At 37.1% G+C, this 20657-nt stretch overlaps 1 protein-coding gene across 4 annotated transcripts in view; it reads right to left on the reverse strand.

Moving 5' to 3' along the window:
* Arhgap5 (Rho GTPase activating protein 5) overlaps positions 1-20588 on the reverse strand; it is a 69863-nt gene extending 49275 nt beyond the window's left edge. For 2 of the 4 annotated variants that reach the window (XM_052185868.1, XM_052185865.1), the window contains exons 1-2: positions 20005-20204; positions 3438-7326 (exon numbers count right to left, since the gene is read on the reverse strand). In XM_052185868.1, coding sequence (XP_052041828.1) covers positions 3438-7157 — 3720 coding nt within the window. In that variant the 5' untranslated portion in view covers positions 7158-7326; positions 20005-20204. Of the gene's footprint in view, positions 1-3437; positions 7327-20004; positions 20205-20339; positions 20419-20491 lie in introns of those variants that run through there. The other 2 variants (XM_052185867.1, XM_052185866.1) reach the window with 2 other exon arrangements.
* Positions 20589-20657: the final 69 nt, after the last annotated feature.

A 20657-nucleotide genomic window follows, 5' to 3' on the forward strand; every position in this document is an offset into this window, starting at 1 on the left:
CTAAAAATTAGAACAATTTCTATTATCATCTTTTATATTATGAGTCAGTTTGATGCTTTTGAATAATTGAAAATTTTTCTCCATCTAAATTTTTTCCTTAAAACGCACCTAAAACAAAACCACTGATTTACTTTTCTTTAAGTTTTGTGAATGGTACTCTATGGTTTCCCACTATGCTCACTTAAAAAAAAAACAAACAAAAAAAAAACAAACGTTTATTTGGACTAAGTTATTCCTCTCTAACAAAGAATATATTCTAGATACTGTTCTAAATGAATGTTTCTTTTTCTCTCATAGCTCTGCTACATATGATGGTTCTGTTTTCCTAGATGAACATGCAGAGGTTGAATCGAAAGCTTTTTTGCTTGGATTCAAACCAGAGAAACCAAGGTCTATAGAATACCACACTGATAGTACCTATTCTTGCCTGAAGTTGCATAACCTATATTTATCTTTGGAAAACCATAACCTAGAACCACTTATATAACTTCAAACTTTATAAACATAAAATCTTCATTAAAATAATTTCTTAAAAGTTTTTAAGACTCCAAATACACAAACCATGGCCCTAATAATCAAAGAGATGTTACATGAAAGTCTAACACATTTCTGAAAAGAACTCTGAAGATGGCTGAGAATGTGACTTTAAGAAGGAGTCACATAGGAGTAAAACTTATCAACGCTAGAGTTAAGTAAAAAAATGCTGACATCAAATTCAAATAGAGGTAATTAGCAAATGACAAAAATTAAAGGCTAAGTACTTATTCTATGCATCTTAGATGATAGTGATTATAAACAACTATTAACTTATACACTTAATTAAAACAAAAGAATGAAAATTCCATAGCATTTCAATTATGACATGCTTTCAACTCTTGAACACATTCAGATTTGAGATCTGAAAGGAAAATAAGGGCTTACAATCAAAGAAATAACTGGAGAGTTAAATCACCACACAGGTGAATGAAACTTAGGAGGTAGCATTCTATCCAAGTAGTTGTATATTCAGTTGGCATAAAAGACCATGTTAAAAAATTCCAGAATATATATTAGTATATTTTTATTATTATAATATTAGTATATTTTTATATTTAGTATATTTTTACTCTGTGCTCAGAAATGAGAGTGTTACTAAAAAAACTGAAGAAATAACATTTAATCACTAAACTACAGGCCTTTTGAATCTGGTGATTACAAACATATCCTTAAGACTATGCCTAGAACAAACTTTCATAAGAAAACAACTCATTCATTATGCTAACAAAAGGTAGCAAAATGAAAACCAAGGAAAAGTAGCCAGCCAGTTTTAATTAATTTGCCAGATGGAAAACAGAAACACTAAAACACCACTGTTATTAGAGATAATTTTACATAGAGAATATATGATGAAGCACTTAACTGCAAAAATTCTATTACCTTCAGTTAAACCTCCAAATATGCAAACAAACATAGCCATACTTCATGTTCAAGCAAGATGGGATATAAACAACCAGAAAATCTGACTATTCCTGGAGTACAGGAACTTTTTACTATTCCTGCAACTACTTATTTAGTAGAAATTATAGAGGATGGAGAGCTGGACCAGTTGGTAAAATGTTTATTGCACAAGCCCAGAGACTTGAATTCTGATCAATACCCACATAAAAGCTGGCCAATATAATGAGTATCTACTATCCCTGAAGCTCACTGGCTAACCAGCCTAGTCAATTAGTGAGATATATGTTCAGCTGAGAAATCCTGTCTCAAAAAAAAGTGAGTGAGCCATTTCTCTCTCCCCCTCCCTCCCTTTCTCCCTCTCAAGATAGCAAAACAATTAAGACTTGTAAACCAAATAGAAAAATAAACACATAAGTAAAGGCAATACTGAGGTAGAAAGACTATAGATGAGTAGTTCTCAATCTCCTTTAGGGGTCCAGTGATCCTTTCACAGGGGTCTCATAGCAGATATCCTGCATATCAGACATTTTCATTACAATTTATAACAGCGAAATTACAGTTATGAAGTAGCAACCAAACAATTTTATGGTTGGGGGAAGTTACCAAAACATGAGGAACTATATTAAAGAGTTGTAGCATTAGGAAAGTTGAGAACTACTGTTATAGATGCTTGACATTTATGAAAGTTTAAACAAATAAGTTTGAGTATTTAATTATTTAAAATGCTTGGATCTGGGAGTTTTTCATATCTCTATTCTATATGTGATGTCTGCATATATAAAATGAGTTTATCTTGAGAATGAGATTCAAGACGAAACATCAAAATCATTTATGTTTCACATATTATCTTATAAATAGTCTAAAGGTAATCTTGAATTTCTAGTTTTCATTGATACCTTATTAGGTATGGTTAGATATAAAATTATTCCACGGGTAATATGATGATGAGACCCAAAGGTTTCAGGTTTTAGAGCATTTTAGATTTTGATTTTCAAATTAAGGATGCTCAATTGGTCTACGTTAATTAGCAGAAAAGAAGCTTCGGCAGTGATAAAAGGTATGAACACATGTCTGGGTGTTGGGGTATACCCCTGTAATTAGAGGAAGCTGAGACAGCAGCACAAGTTCAAAGCCAGCCTTGAGTACACAGTTCAAGACTAACCTGAGGGACACAAGACCTTATTTCAAAAACAAAATCCAAACAAACAAACAAAAAGCCCACCTTAGATCTGTAGACAGGACTAATGTTAAAAAGGTTTTATGTGTAAAATGTCAGAGATATTTACTGTTAGTATCATATGTCATAAGGTCATAAGAGTATATTTTACATGTCTGGGCTAGATGAAAAAAATAGTTTAAATGTTTTGGCTATAGAATTAGGAAAATAAATACCATACCTTAAACTTTGAAAATGTCTATCCAAGTAATAATGGGCAGTTTACTATACACTGAAAATCTAACTAGAGTACAATTACTCAAAATATCGTTATCTTTAATTGGTTCTGATAAATACCAATCAACTGTAGAAATTTCACAATAATTTATTAAAACCATAAAATTTAACTGATGTAACATTCAATACACTGGAATAAAAATATACTGAATATTAATAAACACAAAATCCTTGATGAAGGCTTATGTGAAATCAAAGTTCCTAAAATACTGTGAAAAAAGATGTAGAAAGCATTAAATACAACTTTAATACAAATCTGATACCACTAGATAAATTAAGTTATTGAAAATGTAAAGGACAAACCCTCCACTCATAATTTGCATGCTGAAGAATATAAACTTAGCTTTCTATTGCAAGTAAAGCATCAAGAAATAAAATGCACTAAAACAAAATCAAATCTGTCCCTACCAAATATTTTAGAATTTTAAAAATTAAAGAGATACCAAATATACTTAGTGATATTTTAAGTTATTAATGTTAAAAATAACTATTCTAAATATATATATTTTTAAGGCAAAAGTGAGCACTTTTATAAATATAAACTTACCTTCTTATCTTCCTTTACTTTGTGGGTTTTCTTCTTTATCTTCTTATCATCTACCTCCTGGTCAGATGTGATTGCAGGATTATCAATACCACCTTTCCAAGTTTCAACAGGAGAAAGTAGTGGATCTTCTTCACTTCCACGATGTCTTCCTTTTCTTTTTGTTTTAGAAGTAGTGAAAGCCTCATCATCACTTGCATCTGAGTGTGTTCTTCTGTAGTATGACTTGGCTTTACTAAACAAAGTTTTAGATTTATATTTGTATTTTGAAGGCCTACGCTCCCCATGACCTTTTGAGATTCTATCAGAAAACCCATTTTCTTCATCTCCTTGAGTGTTATTTACAAACGAGTTTCGAATTTTAATAATTCGATTCTGACTATCATCTGGGACAACATAAATCTCATCAGAATAACCTTTCTGTTTGAAAATTGTGTCAAGGGGTTCCGCATAGTTATCTGAAGAATCCATATCTTCAGGATGTGCCAAAGGCCCCCTGGAAGTCTGTTTTCTTGGGTTTTTACCAATACCAGCTTCAATTGTTTTTAAAAGGTTTGGATCCAGTTTTTTTACATTTGTTTTAGGTACAACTGGTTTAGGTTTAATAGGTGGAGGCACTTTATGGTTACGTTCATGATCATGACAATTTGGAGTGCTATGAACAGGATATTCATTTCCTTCCAAATCTAACCTGTATCTGGACCGGTCACTAGGTGTAGGAAGCAACTGTACATCATCTCCAATTGGACTATAAGGAGGTGGTGCTTCTGTGTCATCATCTGAATCAGGGTAGTTGTTGTAGGGAAAACAGTCTCTTGGAGATGGTAGAAAAACATCTTCACTTTGATGAGTGGATTCCCTTGTATTATCAGACAAATAGGAATTTTCTATCATATTTTTTTTCTCTAGAACATCACTGAAAAACAAAGTAAAAACCTCAGTCTGCCTATGATACTGAGATAAAGAATATAATGCTGTAAATTTAGCAGTTATCTCAGTTGCAATGTGTTCTCCTTCAGTCATTAACTCCTTGATAGCCTCATTTTCAAAAAAATCAGCTTGACTGTCAGTAACTGCCACCAGTTGTACAGGAATAGTATCTTGAACTTCTGATAGAAATGCACGAAGCATTCCCATTGATGCTTTCCTTTTTGCAGAATAAACTAATATATACCCATGAACCAGTTCATCTTTTCTTACTCCAATTGAGGAGTGGTATGACAATATTGTGATCTGTATTCGCCTCCTTTTTTCACCAATAATTTTGTCAAGCATTAATGAATTATTCTGTCCAGCTTGAGCAGCACTGCAAGAATGAGAGTCAAGGAAAGGTGAAAGAATGAGATCCACACTAAATGGATCGCCACACATGGCACACATGACAATTCTCAAGTCAGCTTCTGACACATCCTTATTGATAGGAACTGGGCTCACCACATCTAAATTATGTTTAACTGATTCCAATACTCCTCTTAGGGCTTGCTTTATTTGTGATTCATTAAATTTACGAGGATACGTACCAGTAGGTACATCTACAAAAGGACACTGTAACTTGTTGGCCAACTGCTGACCTTGGTGCCTGAGAATTGGTAGATTTTTACTAATGGAATCCCTCTGATTAGCAAGAATTAATGTAAATGGAAGATTAGCCATATATTTATCTTTTCTGATCTGAGACGCTTCGGTTCTTATTTTTCCAATAAATTCTCCAATAAAACTCAATGACTCGATGGAATTAAAGACACAGAAGCACCCATGTGGTTTAAAGGCTGCAGTCCATAGCTGACTCAAAATGTAAGGCGATTTGGCATCAACGGGCCGAAGATCAAGTTCATAAATTTTTCCATCTAAGGCATACTCATCATCAGTGGATTGAGTCCTTATCTCATTTGCTAGCTCTTGGGCAAGGCCATCTTTCCCTAAAATGAAAAGATTAACTTTGTCTATATTGGTACTATCATGATACAAGCGTGAGCGGCTATGATCCTTCTGTAATAGACTATTGGCTAGTAAGTGTTCCACTTTAATATCTGTACAATATTGGCCACTGAGGCATGTTTCTTTAGTGGGATGATAAACAAATCCTATATGCTTAAGTAGAAGAGATTCTCTATCAGGTGCAAGTTTCTGTAAAGCTTTATATCTAGGTTCTTCACTTAGAACTGTATGAATTTCACTCATTTTATCAGAACTTGGAGTTGCATTAAGATCTAAATCATAAAAAAGTTCAGAATGCTCAAAAAGCATTTCCTGAAACTCTTCTTTGGCTTTTTCTACTATCTCTCGCTGATGTCTACCATATACTTCTTTGCTATCAGCCTCAGTGATGTATTTGAATGCTTCATCCTCCATGACAAAACACATAACTTCCTCCCATGGCTGCCCAGGTGAAATGAACTGAATTTTTTCTAAAGTCTTCTTGAATTTCTCCTTCATTTCTATTCTTCTTTTCTCTGATATCAGATGTTGTACATGGTTTTGATAGACCTTTTCTGCTTCTAAAGTGCTCAGAAGGTCGAATGGGATCCGTCTATCATTAATTTTGTCTATATGGTCAGTTTCATCCCAAGGTGTTTTTTCTAGCACCACGAAACATAATTGAAAATCTGCTCTCTTTTCCATTAACTTCAAAGCTTCCATCCAATTCAAATGTTCAATCTCTTCTAGATCTGGCAAGAGAGTATTAAAAGCCCTTGGTAAGGTACTTATATATTCTTCTCTCCTTTTTCTTATATGTTCCTGTTTGAGTTGCTCTATATGCTTTGAGAATGTATTTCTGGCCTTTCTTGTTCCCTCTAAGTTGATATATTCTTCATAATCAGGATGATTTTTTAATTTATTACTAACAGTTTTCCAAGTTGCATGATAATCTCTCACAGTCTGTACAAGTTTTTCAAACTTGTCTGTTGCTGTGACAACAAGTTGTCTCTGTGTTTTATAAGCATCCAGATAGGGAATAATTTTAGGTTTGCCACGAGTTTTATCCAACATTTGTACCAAAGCAGTGAAACATGTCTCAATGTTGACATTAAATCGTGCTGATGTTTCCACTACTAGAAGATTCTTTTTGTTTGAAGCAAAGGCTTGAACTTCTCTAAGGTAATGATCCACACATTCATCACATTTAGTTGCAGCTATTATCACAGGCTTTTTGGATTTTGATAGCTGGACAAAAAGGTTATTCACAAATTTAAGTTGATCATCAAACTTCCTATTACATCCTTGACTCACATCAATACACAATAAAAATCCATCTACATTGAGTTTCCCTTCAGGCATCTGCTTCTGTTCAAAGTCTTGCTCCAAGCCTAGCTGATCAGTGCAAATGTACATTAGTTTTTCTGCTGACTGCAATTTAGAGGCAGCTGCACGTTTTATATATGGTTGCAAATTTGTACTTCGATGAGGCAAGAAAGTCTGGTCATCAATAAACTCTGTTTGTTCAATGACGTGAATTTTGCATTCTACTCCATCTTCACCATTTTGTGTTATGTCACCCCAATACAAAAAGTGATCATTGTTTACTACTCGGCCTCCAAAGTCAATGGTGCTAAGCACAGAAGTATGCTCTGGATAATATTCATCTGCTTTTGAGCGTACAAATCTATTGCACAAACAAGATTTTCCAACTCCACAGTTACCTTTGTCTTTTTCAGTTCCAGAGAGTCCAACTACACTGACAGTATAGGATGGGGGTCGAGGCTCTTTGTTCTTTGCCATCATAACTCTTTTCTCATGTCTTTACATTCATAAAGGTAACCATATATACTTTTCATTCTGAAAATAAAACCATCTCAAAATACAGATCCTGAATTTCAGAATTATATTTGGTTCTTTGTAGTTCCCTCATTGCCAAAGAAAGGTCTTCTTCAAGATCATATGGATCATCTTCCTAGAAAGGGGAAAAAAAAAATGAAAAACTTAACATGAGTTACGCATGTGGAAATACACAAAGTAAAAATCTCAATAACAAAATATTATGTAAACTAATAATTCTAATAATGTTGCATATATGTAAAGAAATAATATAAACAACTTATAATTTACTTTTATAAATGCACAAGGCCTCAAATTTTAAGGTAGATCTAATAACTGTTAGACATACAAATCTAATGGCTCACATGCACCAAATGTGAGCTCTGCTTCTAATTACTCCTTCCTACGGATTTGAGAAAATAACTAATCTTTCCTACTCCTTTAATTTTCTTGGCTTCTGTAAGACTATGCAAATAAATAACTAAAATGCACTACTTTATCAACTAACTTACAGCTTTTACTCCATTTTGTTTGATACTGTGTCAAGGGTAGAATCAAGGACCCTAGTGCTAGCATGCTCTAAGCAAGTATATTAAAACAGCTGTAATCTCCAGCCTCATGACATAAAAAGTATAAAATAACTGGCTTTAGATAACAGAATTCCTTGAAGTGTATTTCCCCAGGATTTTAATTTTAGAGGTTTTTGTTTGGTTGTTTGTTTTTGTTAAGTCTCAACACTCACGTGAAATTTATTAGATACAATCCTCCCAAAATTGAGAGAGCAGAAGACAGAAAAGGAAGAGAGGAATACTATTGAAAACTTTCAACTAAACCCTAATCTCCACCAAAGTGCTCACATCTTTAGTAATATCTATCATATATGCTTATCTAAGTACAATGTAAGGCATAAATCTAACTCTGGACACTATAACTTACTAAGAGTTCAGACTTGGGCTAGGGAATGCAGCTTAGTGGTAGACAACTTGATTTAATTAATTAAAGCAATTTTGGTATTTTTTTAAGACTAAAGAACAAAAATCTCTAAAAAATTAATGATCGGAACCCCACTTTTCTACTACGTTATGTTATTTAAATTCAGTTTGAAATTCTCTTTCAATTATGATCGGCACTAATGTTACTAGGACAATTTTGCATATAGCTTCTTTCTTATGAAATTGTACTTTCATACATAGTAACTTATTCTCACAACATTTAGTCAACGTATTTTACTTATGATGAAAGCAAGAAATAATAAGTAATAATGGTGGTGGTAGTAATAGTGGTAATGGCCTGCATGAAATTAAATGTTTTGGTTCAAGTTTACCTACTCATAGTGCTGCTTTTAATAGCTTGCAGTGAGGGTTCTCAAATTCCTTTAAGCTCATCTTAAAAGTTTAGGGTTTTTAATCAAGAAAGTTATGTCAACTGTCAATTAACTTTATAGAAATTAATGACAATATAGATTTGTGTGAAACTTCACTAGACCTCTTTTTAAAAATAAAGCCATTTCCTAGAACTAAGTTTCTAAAAACTTACTAGGCCATTCATACTTTTCATTGTCTTTTAAATAAAGTTTAATAACATGAAGTGGCTTTCTACAAATTAAAAAGCTACACAAGAAATCTAAAAAAAAAAATGAAAAATACAAATAAAATCGTAGGAATTCAATTTAGCCAGGCGGTGGTGGTGCACGCCTTTAATCCCAGCATTTGGGAGGCAGAGGCAGGCGGATGTCTGAGTTCAAGGCCAGCCTGATCTACAGAGTGAATTCCAGGACAGTCAGGGCTACACAGAGAAACCGTGTCGGGGAGTGGGGGGGGCGGGGTGAGGGGGGAGGAGGAGGAATTCAATTTAACCTAAAATATTTTTAGAGACTAGAATGCTATTGACTAGAGCCTGGGTAAAGTGTGAGGGGATTGAATGATGAAGAGAGGATAGATAATAGGTATTGAAGTACAGCTGGACAGTAGAAATAACTTCTAATGTTCTACATCACTGCAGACTAATCAGAATTGAAAACAAGTATTTTAAAATAACTAGTAGAGAGGTATAATGGCTAATTTTGGTTGTCTACTTGACAAACCTGGAAAGGAGGAGTACTTTACCTACTATTGGCAGTGCCATCCCTGGGCAGGTGGGCATGGACTATTTAAGGTTTTCCATGGGCAAGCCAGGGAAAATAAGCTACTATAGTGCTTTCCTTCATGGTTCCTGTGCTGACTTCCCTCAATGATGAACTGTAACTACACAACCAAATAAATAAATACTCAAGTTTGTTTTAGTCAATGTTTAATCACAGTAACAGAGAACCAAACTCGTATAGAATGGTGTTGGAATGAACCTGACCGTGTTGTTTTGGCAGAAGACTGTGGTTCATTTGGGAGCTTTTGGCTAGAAAAGGCAGAGTGCTCAGAGTTTAATGAATTGTTGTTGAAGCTTGGAAGATACATGGATAGAAATGCAGGTGAAGGCCTGGTCTGTGATGTTTCAGAGGATTCAGTTTCAATACTTAGACTTCAGTCTCTCAAAGATTCTATTCCTGCAACATTTTAATTAAGAATCTATGTAACTAAAATTGTTGCTTTAAGTGGGACAACCAATGTTGGTAGGCTGAGGCTGAAAAATCAGCTATGATTAGTAAGAGAGGAGCATCACTGAGGTGAAATTAGGGAAGTAGTTCCTCAGAGTCAGCACACAGCTAAGGCTGAGGGGTAAAGCCAGTATCTGAAGTTGAAACAGAACTTGGCAATGCATAGACTCCTACACAGTACTGGTTTTGAAGGCATGAAGAGGTTACAGAGAGCAGTTGAGTCTTGGCACTGAATGGCAACAAAGATCCCCTGAAGAGAGACCAGGAGAGATTATTGGTGAAGGTTCAACTCAGCTGCAGTAGAAACCCTACTACCGAAAGAATCATATACAGAAGCTGTGGCTTGACACTGTCTGAGGCCAGGAAAGGTCATTCATTGGTGAAGGTACCACCTGTTAAAAGTGGACAGTTCAGCATACCGGAAATGCAAGGACCATAGAATGACTAAAAAGGGCAGTGTTAGGTGCATAGTGGACTTGGCCTGAGAGTAGTAGACAAGCTGCATGGGCTGTGAATGGTGGAACTCAAGTTGTGGAGCTATTCAAGCCCTTTGTAGCCCAGAAAATCATGAGTGAGTCCCAGATGGTAAGACTGTGAACTTTTTGTTAGATTTTGGTTTTGCTTTTTTTTTTTTTTTTTTTTTTTTTTTTTTTTTTTTTTTTTAATTTTTCGAGACAGGGTTTCTCTGTATAGCCCTGGCTGTCCTGGAACTCACTCTGTAGACCAGGCTGGCCTCGAACTCAGAAATCCGCCTGCCTCTGCCTCCCAAGTGCTGGGATTACAGGCATGCGCCACCTCCGCCCGGCTTGGTTTTGCTTTTATTTGACCATAACTATACCCAAGTTCTTTCCTCTTAAAATAAGAAACTATATCATTTATTTTAGATTTTACAGGAAAAGATAGTTAAGAGAATGAATTTTTTAAGAGAACTTGGATTTTTAAAGTATTGAAAGTTTTAAAGACTGAGACCTTTTAAAATTTATACCATGTTTTATATTGTGACATTATATTAGCACAAGACCAGGGAGCAAAGAAGGGTTACAGATTTTTCACAGTAATGTGTTTGTGTGTCAAGTTGACAAGGGGTAAACTTGTGATGGCCAACCTTGGTTGTTTGCCTGACATGACTAAGAAGAAACCCCAACTGAGTAACTGCCTCCATTAGACTAGCCAATGAGCGTGAGCTATATAAGAAAGGTAGCTGAGTAAGCCAGGAGAAATAGAAATAAGCCTGTAAGTTTTCCTTCATGGTTCTTGCCTCTGCTCCTCTTGAATTTCTGCTCTGACTTCCTCAATGATGGACTGGCCCTAGGATGTATAGCCAAATCCTTTTCTTCTCAAGTTGGTTTTGTTCCATATTTTATTATAGTATCAAAAAGCAAACTAATAGAAAAGATTCTGACCATTCCCAATATGAAAAAATGACTAAAGGCTTTTCCTTTTACAAGTACTAGAAAGTTTTTAACAGAAGAATGGCAAGCTCTGGTTTATATTTTAACAAGAACCTGGCTGTTCTGATATCAAAAGATATGCCAATTTCTCCGATCCCATCACTTATCAATTTGCTAAAATGCCACATTGTATTCCATATACACAGAACTATCATCAGTTAAGAAACATAAATCTATAAACATTAATCTTTAAATAATAAAACTTTTGTCCCCTTTCATAAAATTGTTGCATCTATTTATATTAAAAGTATGATTTTAAATATTTATACCTTTATAGTTTTGCTTTGTCCTTAATAGCCCTACCCTTAAATATGTGTGTGTGTGTGTGTGTGTGTGTGTGTGTGAGATGCATGTGCACACAAACAAAACTTACCAGTTCCTGCCATCTTTACTACTATAACTTGGATTCTATTCACTATCATATTTGATATATGATTCTAATTTCATTTCCTTGCATAATTCCTGTTTCCTTTCTCTGATCTTTTGATATCAGAACAGCAAGGTTCTTGTTAAAATATAAACCAGAGCTTGCCATTCTTCTGTTAAAAACTTTTCAGTATTTTTAAAAGGAAAAGTCAAGTCCTTAATGTCCTAGTACTATAATTCCTGCCTACTACAATGTTCTCATACATCTCTAAGCTATTTTCCTAAATTATCATTATGTTTCAGGCACAGTGAGGCACACAATATGCTTAACACATTCCTGTCTTCCTACTTTCCCCAGTATTTCCAAAACTACTTCATAAGTAATCTAAGTATTGTATGTCATTAACTCTACCCCTCTCCCATTTCACTCCAGATTTAAGACCCCAAAAGGCATAAATTTTTATTCATAACACCAGTATAACAAGCCTAACAGTACTTCACAAAACAGATTTATAAGTCTTAATACTGAGCTGAGCCTGGAGTTAAGTTTCACTCCCAGTACCCACATGACAGTTTACAACTATCTAACACTCCAGTTCTAGGAGTTCCAACATTGTCTCCTGGTCTTCACAGCAATACATGCACATGATGTGCATAAGAACATGCAGGCAAAGCACATATATACATAAGATGAAAAATGAATTCAAAAATCTAAAAATAAAAAATATAGCCCTAAATATAACTGACTTTAAGTATCTTTTTTTTTACAAGTCAAAGCATTTATTATAGGAAATTGCATTTCTAAGACCCGACTATACAGAAATAACTTTACAATTACTTGCTCAATCTTAAATACCCCAATGTAACCAAACATTTCCAAAGACAGACCCTAACACAAAGACCATCCTATACTCAATAAGCTAAACTATCCAGAATAGCATAAAAAACTTCATACTAAAAAATTAGTGTAAACCTGAAATATTTTTCCTGTTAATGTTCTAATTCGTCATGACAGGTTTATCAATGTTATAAGCAAAAACTGGTAACATTTTAGCATATATAAGGTAGCTAAGTAATTAAACAATGTAAAAATAAAAAGCAATCATGCCATTTTGATTTAAATTTTACCTTTGAACCAAGATTTCTGCCAGAAAACACACAATCTTTAGATGTTATATAGCTGTAAGAAGTTAATTTTATGAATTTGTCTTTAGATTAGACTATGATCAAGTTACGAAGAGAATCTTTTAAATTTTTTAACAATTATGTAGTGACTAACCTAAAATTTCTAGAATTTTCTGTTTTTACCCAATCTCCTAGCTCCCAGATTAACCTAACACACACAAGGAACAAAATAATATTTAACAGTTTAAAAAAAAAAAAAAAGAATCAATCTCCAGGCTCAGAACACAGAGCTCTAAAACCATTATATAATCCTGATGCCACATTTGTTGGCCCAGTTAATAGAAAGCCACATAGTGCTTTCTAATCTAAAATGTCCAGCACCTTCCTAAGCCCTATAGTTTGATCACTTACATCCACTATAGACTAATAAACAGTAAAGTACTTCCTGGAGGTAGATGGTGAGGGATCCAAGCAGGAACTCTTGGCTTCCTAACACTATTCAATAAAAGTAATTCTTTTATCCATTTCTATCTTTTGATATTTCAAATTGCTGGGTGGGGATTTTATTGAAAGGCAGCTAAACTATTCCCAGAGTAATTGCAGACCTTATTACTTAATCTACCTTTCACTGATCTTTCACTGATCAACATGCTTTTTTCCCTATGCCTTTATGTGAAAGCTCTCCCAAACTTATACTAATCTATTTCCTTATTCAGTAATGGAAATAAAAGCATCAAAGGCCATCTCATTTCTATCAACTTAAGAGAACAACCTATATGCCTATGTTTAGCCACTACCTGCTTAACCTTAAGCCAGAGACTTAGAAAATCTAAAGATACTATAAGGAAGGTCCAAAGAACCTATAAAGAAGTCCACTGAAGACAGCACATGAATATGCATGCTCACACTCTTTGAAAAATTAAGAAGTAGAGGGAACACTTTTAATTACTTTCTATATTTGTTATGCTACACAGAAAAGAACTTGTAATTTTTATTATATGAATGACTGTAAGCAAGGTTTTCCAATGTTTTAAACTTATATTTATTTTGTATGTGTGTAGGCATATATATACCACCACAGGTCTATAGATCAGAGGAAAACTTGTAGGAGTCAATTCTCCTTCTACCATAACTCAAGTCATCAGGCTTGAGAGCAAACATCTTTAATTTTCTTTTTAAAGATGGGAATAGTAGCAAGTCAAATAATCACAGGAAAAAGTATAGAGTTTTAAAACATTGGACATTTTAAAAAGGATGTCAAGAGGCTAAGAAACATTTCCACACTATAAATATATACACATATATACATACATACACAAACACACACACCTTGCTGGTCAAGATGACCCCCTGCAACTCCATCATCTGGGAAGATAAGGAAGAAGGCATATCCAGTCTTTGTTTATATATTAAGTTCTGGATGATCAGCCTGGACTAAAAGTAAGAGCCTGCCTTAGTAAGTCTAAAAAATAAACAAGCACTGTGATTTGTGCCTGTTATCACAACACAATCACAGAAGGCAAAGGCTGGAAGATCAGAAAGTCAAGGTCACCTCTGGCTAAACAGCAATTTGGAAGCCAGCGTGGTATGCATGAGATTTGTCTTTAATATAAACAAAAACTCCATACCACCACTCATCTTTATAGTACCATAGCTAAAGAGATAAAAGCAATGTGATAAGTATAATGGAGTTTAAAAATACAGTTATGAATTCAAATAAATGAAATACAAGTTATAAGCTATACTAGACCAAGGTTTGGAAAACTTTTTTCTATAATGGATTGGGTATACTGTCTAGTATCATATTACTTGACTTGAGAATAAAATGATCTTAATACATTATACTAAAACTTCATTTAGACACACAGGTATTTGAATTTCATATTGTGTTCATATATTTTTAAATATTATTCTGACAACTTTGACAGAATAATATGACTATAATATGACAGGGTATTATAGAGAAATAAATGATCAGACAAAAGCCATAGTTTATACACCTTAGATGATTCTTTTTTGTATGCTATGTGTTTAAGTATTTTGCTTGCGTGTATAGTGTTTATATGTAAACTGGCCATGTACTTGGTGTCTGTGGAAGCCCAAAGGGGTGTCAGGTCGAGTAAAAGCAGCCATGTGTGTGCTAGGAATCAAGCCCAGGTTCTCAAGAATACAAGAGTAGCCAATGTTCTTCTCTTCTCCACTGTGCCATTTCCCCAGTCCTGAGAAGTAGACTTATATGAACAAAAAAGATTTGATAGGGTTTGGTTTTCAAAGAGAAGTCATTCCAGATGTGTGATCAATGAAGTGTGAATTGAGCACAGCAACCACACTGGAAAGTAGAGGAATATGCCTAGATTTAAAATATATCCTATAAAAGAACAAACAGGAGGTAGAGCTTGTAAAAGGAAACAGAAGAGTCTAGAATAGATAGGATACAAGACTGAATGTGATGGGATACAAAGCCTACAAAAATGAATAACTACTGTATGCTAAGCACCTGAACTGTCTCAGCAGAACTGAAAAAAGAACAATGCTAGACAGAGAACTTAGTGACTGGCACATATGTCTAATATGAAATAAATGAGTCAGTGTTTCTCAATGAAAAGCTAATCAGTTTTAGCAACAGATGGTGATATCACCTGAGACTGTAGTGTTATCTCCAAAGACACAAAACTTAGTAATAAAATGAAGTAAGGTCAAGATGAGTAACAAGAACATAAAGTTCAGAAAATTTTAAGACCACTAAGTATTCCTAGAAGTACCTGAAGAATCCTATATACCTTAAACAGCCAACAACCCAAAAAATGTTACCTTGGCTCTGAAATGGAAATTATAACAAATAATAAGCACAGAATTTTTCATCAGTAAAAGGGCACACCCAACAAGAAAATGGACAAACTATACCAAACCAGAAGCCAAGAACTATAGTCCATCTCTCCAGGGCTGTTTAATGTCAAATACAGTGAGAATAGACAGTCTATTTCTCCATGATCTCTTTATTACCCCTGCATTTATATTAATATTTCAGCTTACTCATAAGGTACAAACTGATGCTCTTATACTTTTACCTTGCATTTCTTCTCTCTTGCCAACCTGGCTTACATTTTCCCACATACTTTTGGTCCATAGACATTACTATTTCAACATCTTTTTTATTCCTCCTCACTATCTTAACTACTTTCAAAAAGTACCTCTTTTATAGAAATTTCTTTATACCACATTATATGTATTTTATTTTACTTATCTAATGTGTACAAGTACTTTGCCTGTATATTATGTCTATGTGCTGTGTGAAATCAATGCCCATGAAGCCCATAAAAGGTCATTAGGTTCGCTTGGAACTGGAGTTACTGATAAGTCTTTAGCTATCATATGGGTGCTTGGACTAGAACCTGGATCCTCAAGAAGAGGAGTTAGCACTCTTACTGCAGAACCCAATCTCCAGCCCTTTATAACAAATTTTAAATCAGTAAAGTACTATCCTGTAGCCAATACAGTAGTTAATACAGTTCTGTATTAGCCTCACATTTAACTATTTTTACATTGTTCCACATCTCAAATTCTCTCTCTTTCAAAACTATAAGCTCTGGGGATGGAGACATGGCTCAACAGTTAAGAGCCTCTTGCAGAGGCTGGGAGAAAGTGCACACATTCTAGCTCCAGGAGAGCTGATGCCCTCTTCTGGCCTCCAAGGGCACCCACATGCACAAGTGTATATACAGACAAGCATGTTGGGGGTGGGGGCCTCAATTTTAAAACAAACAACTATAAGCTCTGACAGCAGTCAGGGCTATAGTTCATACACACTATTTTATATTGCTCACAGTGCCTAGATATTCAATAAAATAAATCTGCTAAGGATAATAAGATTAATCAGAAGTTAAGGAAAAAATTAAAACCAATGTTTGCAATTAACTCTGCATGATAAAAAGCTTGAGAAAAATCTAAGGGCGAATCTTAAGTCATATTTTAACCATGAAATAAAAGTTACATGTAACTTTTCCCAAGTAATAACTCTAATTCTAAGTGTAAGATGAAAAGTTACTGTTTTACAGCACAGCCCTGTGGAGACTGCTTATAGAATACTTGGGGTTATAAAAAGAAAAAAAAAAAACCCAACTGTTTTCTTCTGTGAAGGAGAGAGAGAGGGAGAGGGAGGGGGAGGGAGGGAGGGAGGGAGAGAGGGAGGGAGAGAGGGAGAGAGAGAGAGAGAGAGAAAGAGAGAGAGGGAGAGAGAGGGAGAGAGAGGGAGAGAGAGGGAGAGAGGGGGAGAGAGAGAGAGCATGCACAGGCTAGCTTTGTTCTTTTTCCTGGACCTCCTAGCACCTTTATCTACTTAGTCCTCTACAGTCACTACCTCTCATACTAAAGTCTCAACTGCCGTCTACTCTCTAATCCATCTCTTTATCCCCACAGTATGCTATTAAGTGCTAAATAAAAATAATCAAGGTAATGAACAATACATCAGAGACTTAAATACTTTTTAACACAGACTTTCATAGATTAAAAACAGAAACTGCCTTGGTTTTAGGAGGGTGACTTATCAAAGAAAGTCTCATGGCATCTAGGGGAAGACTCCAGGGATCGAAGGAGCAGAGCTTGAAACTCTATTAAAGAATGTATTTTAAATTCTTATGTCTGATTTTTGTTTTAATTCTAATGTTCCATTCTAGTTTGTTTGCAGTACAATGGAATGTACCAAGGACCCCGTACTATACACATGCTAAATAGGTATATCACACCAACCAAAAACAGTCTAACATTTTCCCCTAGTTTGATAAAAATCAACAAAACCTTACACTTAAATGGCTCATTACAGAAACTGCCAAAAGGAAGATATATGACTTTATTAAACTTTTTTTAGTATTCTTTTAGACAGATTTCTTTCCTGTACTTAACGATTATTACAAACATGAAATAACATTATAGATTGCTTCATCAATTAATTAACCACAGTGCTTTCTTGATTTGCAAAGAAAAAGCTACGGATCCAAATAAACAGTGGAAAATTTAGTATATATTCATGAAACATGCTTTTCTTCAACAACTAAGAATGTTGGTAGAGTATGCTCAAGGGCATGGTTCAATTCTACAACAGTAGAGTTGGGGCGTACATAACTATTATTCAAAAGCTAAGCCGTAACTTCTAATACCCCCTGAAAGGCAACACTTTATTTCATATAAAACCTTAACCTTCAAGGTGAAAAATTTTATTACCAAAATGTGTGTTAAAAATGCCTTTCTAAAAAAAGAGGAGAAATGGGACAAAAATAGGCAACATAAATACCATGTAAGAGATGGTATTAAGATACTGAGATATTAAGAAACTGAGAATCGATTTTGAAAGAGACTGGAGAAGTAGCTTGGTGGTAGAGCACCATGCAACATCCTGTTTCAATGTCCATCACCATAAGAAAAAAAGTCTAATCACCTATATAACTTAAATGGACAAAAATAAAAAAACAATAAGCACAATTCTGTGACAGTTTTTTCTATCCACGTGTAACCAAGCCTATTCCCAATGCTTTCAATAACGAACAAAAAGTGGTAAAATAAGGCATGCTGATCTGAGTTAAAGAATGTAGCTAAAGAAGACAACCAAATCAATAGTTATCTAATTGTCTATAGTGTTGGATTCTGCTTTAAATCAATCAGATCAATAGCTATAGTTCTTAAAGTTAAATAAGCACATATCCCTCACCTTTAAATCCACAATCTATACAAACTTCCCCAATGCCTAATCAGGCTTTTGTGACCCATAGTTATAACTTTCTTCCTCTGCTCTACATTCTATAGAGAGGAAAAATATAGGTCAATTACAAAGGATTTTTAAAAAGGCACAAAATGAGAAATTTAAAATTAAAGCTACATTTTCCTGAAAGCTGCAGGTTACCTTATACTATTAGTTTTAGTATGTAAAAATACTGAAAAGGAGTACCATACAAATAAACAGGAATTGACAGTAAAATATTTCCAAACATATTTTGGTGAGGTCTATATTCAAACCAAAGTATTTTCCGGGAATAGCCACATCTGGATGTATTGGCTGCCAGAAGAACTGTCTTAGATAGAGATTGAAAGAACTTTTCCATAAAGTGAGTGGTCTTCTCAAAGCTGGTAAACAATTCCTAATATTCTGTTCAAACTGGATACTGGTTTGGAATTTAAGTAGAAAGGGTAATCCCCACCTCACACACCTGCTGAAGGCAACATGCACTAACAGTAGTAAACAGAGACATTTTAAAAAATGTCCTTGGTTTTTACCTTCCCAAAAGAAAAAGTAAGCTGATGATATAGAAAGTTAGATGGATGAGGAAATCCACTCATCTCACTATCTTGGTTTTGATTTAGTACATTTTACTTGTTATTTACTAAAGCACTGGCCCAAACTGAATTCCTCTCATACGGTAAAAGTATGAACTTCTCCCCTGTAACTTTCTCGAAATTTTATCAGTCGTTCTAACAGTTTGTCCTTACTTTCTAGCATCCTTCAGCCTCAGCTTCTCCAGAGTTTGTACCTCACTTGCATTTCCAATAAAGCTAGAGAGGGAGGGTGTGAGGGAGCGTATTTATGTGTGGATAAGTGCACGCGCGCTCCCGAGCTGCTCCCCACCCCCACCCCGATACTTTTCTTTGCTGGGAACCGAGGGAAATTTTAGAGGTTATTCCAGCAGAAAACTCGGGATCAAAGCCCCAGCCCAGTAAGCAGTTGAACGCCAGGAAGGAGTCCGTGTTTGGGTTGCGCAGTGCAACTTCTCACTCACTCCCTTACCCCCAAGCTTTAGCAGATGGGAATGTGGTGGTGAACCTAGGGAGGAGTCGAGGAGATAAGAAAAAAGTGAAAGGGCCGATCCCCCGGAAAGGCGGTTAAGTTTGCAGCCGAGGTCCTGTTTCTGCGGCTCTGCGCCCACCGCGATCCCCCTGCCAGGTGGAACTCGTTAGCGGCGGCAGCCCAGCCAGCCGACCCCGCCACCTTCCTTCCCCGCGCACCCTCCAAGCCCCGGACAAGTGAAGGTGGCGCGGGGAGAGGACGCCTGGCGGGGCCGGCACGAGCTCGGCGGCCAGCAGGCCTCCGCCGCCCCCGGCCCGGTCACCTGTGGAGAAAGCGGCCCCTCTCCGGCCTCTCTGCCCTTCAGCCGACCGGATCCCCGCGGCCCGGCCTGCGAGGACCCAGCCGCCCGGCCCCAGCCCCTTCAACTGGTTACAACCGGCGGCGGCGACCGAGGGTCCCCGGCGGGAGGGGAGAGGCAGGCCCCGCGCAGCCGGCTCTCCGAGGTCCTACCTAACAACGCCGGTCTCCTCCGTCGCCTCCTCAACGGCAGCGGCCGCGGCGGTGGCGGCGGCAGCGACATTCCTGGGGAGCGCTCCCGCCGCCGCCGCCTCCTCCACTCTCGGCTCGCCTCTCGCTGCCGGCGCGCTCCCCGCGCCCTCGCCGACACACACGCCCCGAAAGCCCGAGCCCCGCGGCTCGCGCTGCCCGGTAACCCGCCCGCCTGCCGGCAGCGGTAGCCCCGACCCTCCCCCCGTCCCCCGCGCCCGCCGTCGCGCTGGGCTCAGTAATGGCGGCCACTCGGGCTCCTCGCGCTGACGGATCTCTCCCTCTCTCCCGAACTTTACCTCAGCATCTCTCCCGGCGCGCACCGCCGGAACGCACGCACGCGCGCGCGCGCCAAGCCACACACCCGGCCGGGGGCGGCGCGGGCAGCACGGGGGCGCGCGTGCGTGCCCGCGCCGCCCGCCCCATAATTCCCCCGCCCTGCGGCGCTCACCTCCAGACGCCTCCCGAGCCGCGTTCCCGGTCCGGCCCCGCCCCTGCTCTCGTCTCCCGGGAGCTGAGGAGGCGCGAGCGGCCGCGCTGGAGGGAGGGGGCGCGCGAGCGCGCGGGGCCGCGTCCCCGCTCGGGGCCCGCTCCCCATTGGCTTCTGCCCCTCCCCC

This window comes from Apodemus sylvaticus, chromosome 6, assembly GCF_947179515.1.
Source record: "Apodemus sylvaticus chromosome 6, mApoSyl1.1, whole genome shotgun sequence".
In the NCBI taxonomy this organism is placed as follows: domain Eukaryota; kingdom Metazoa; phylum Chordata; class Mammalia; order Rodentia; family Muridae; genus Apodemus; species Apodemus sylvaticus.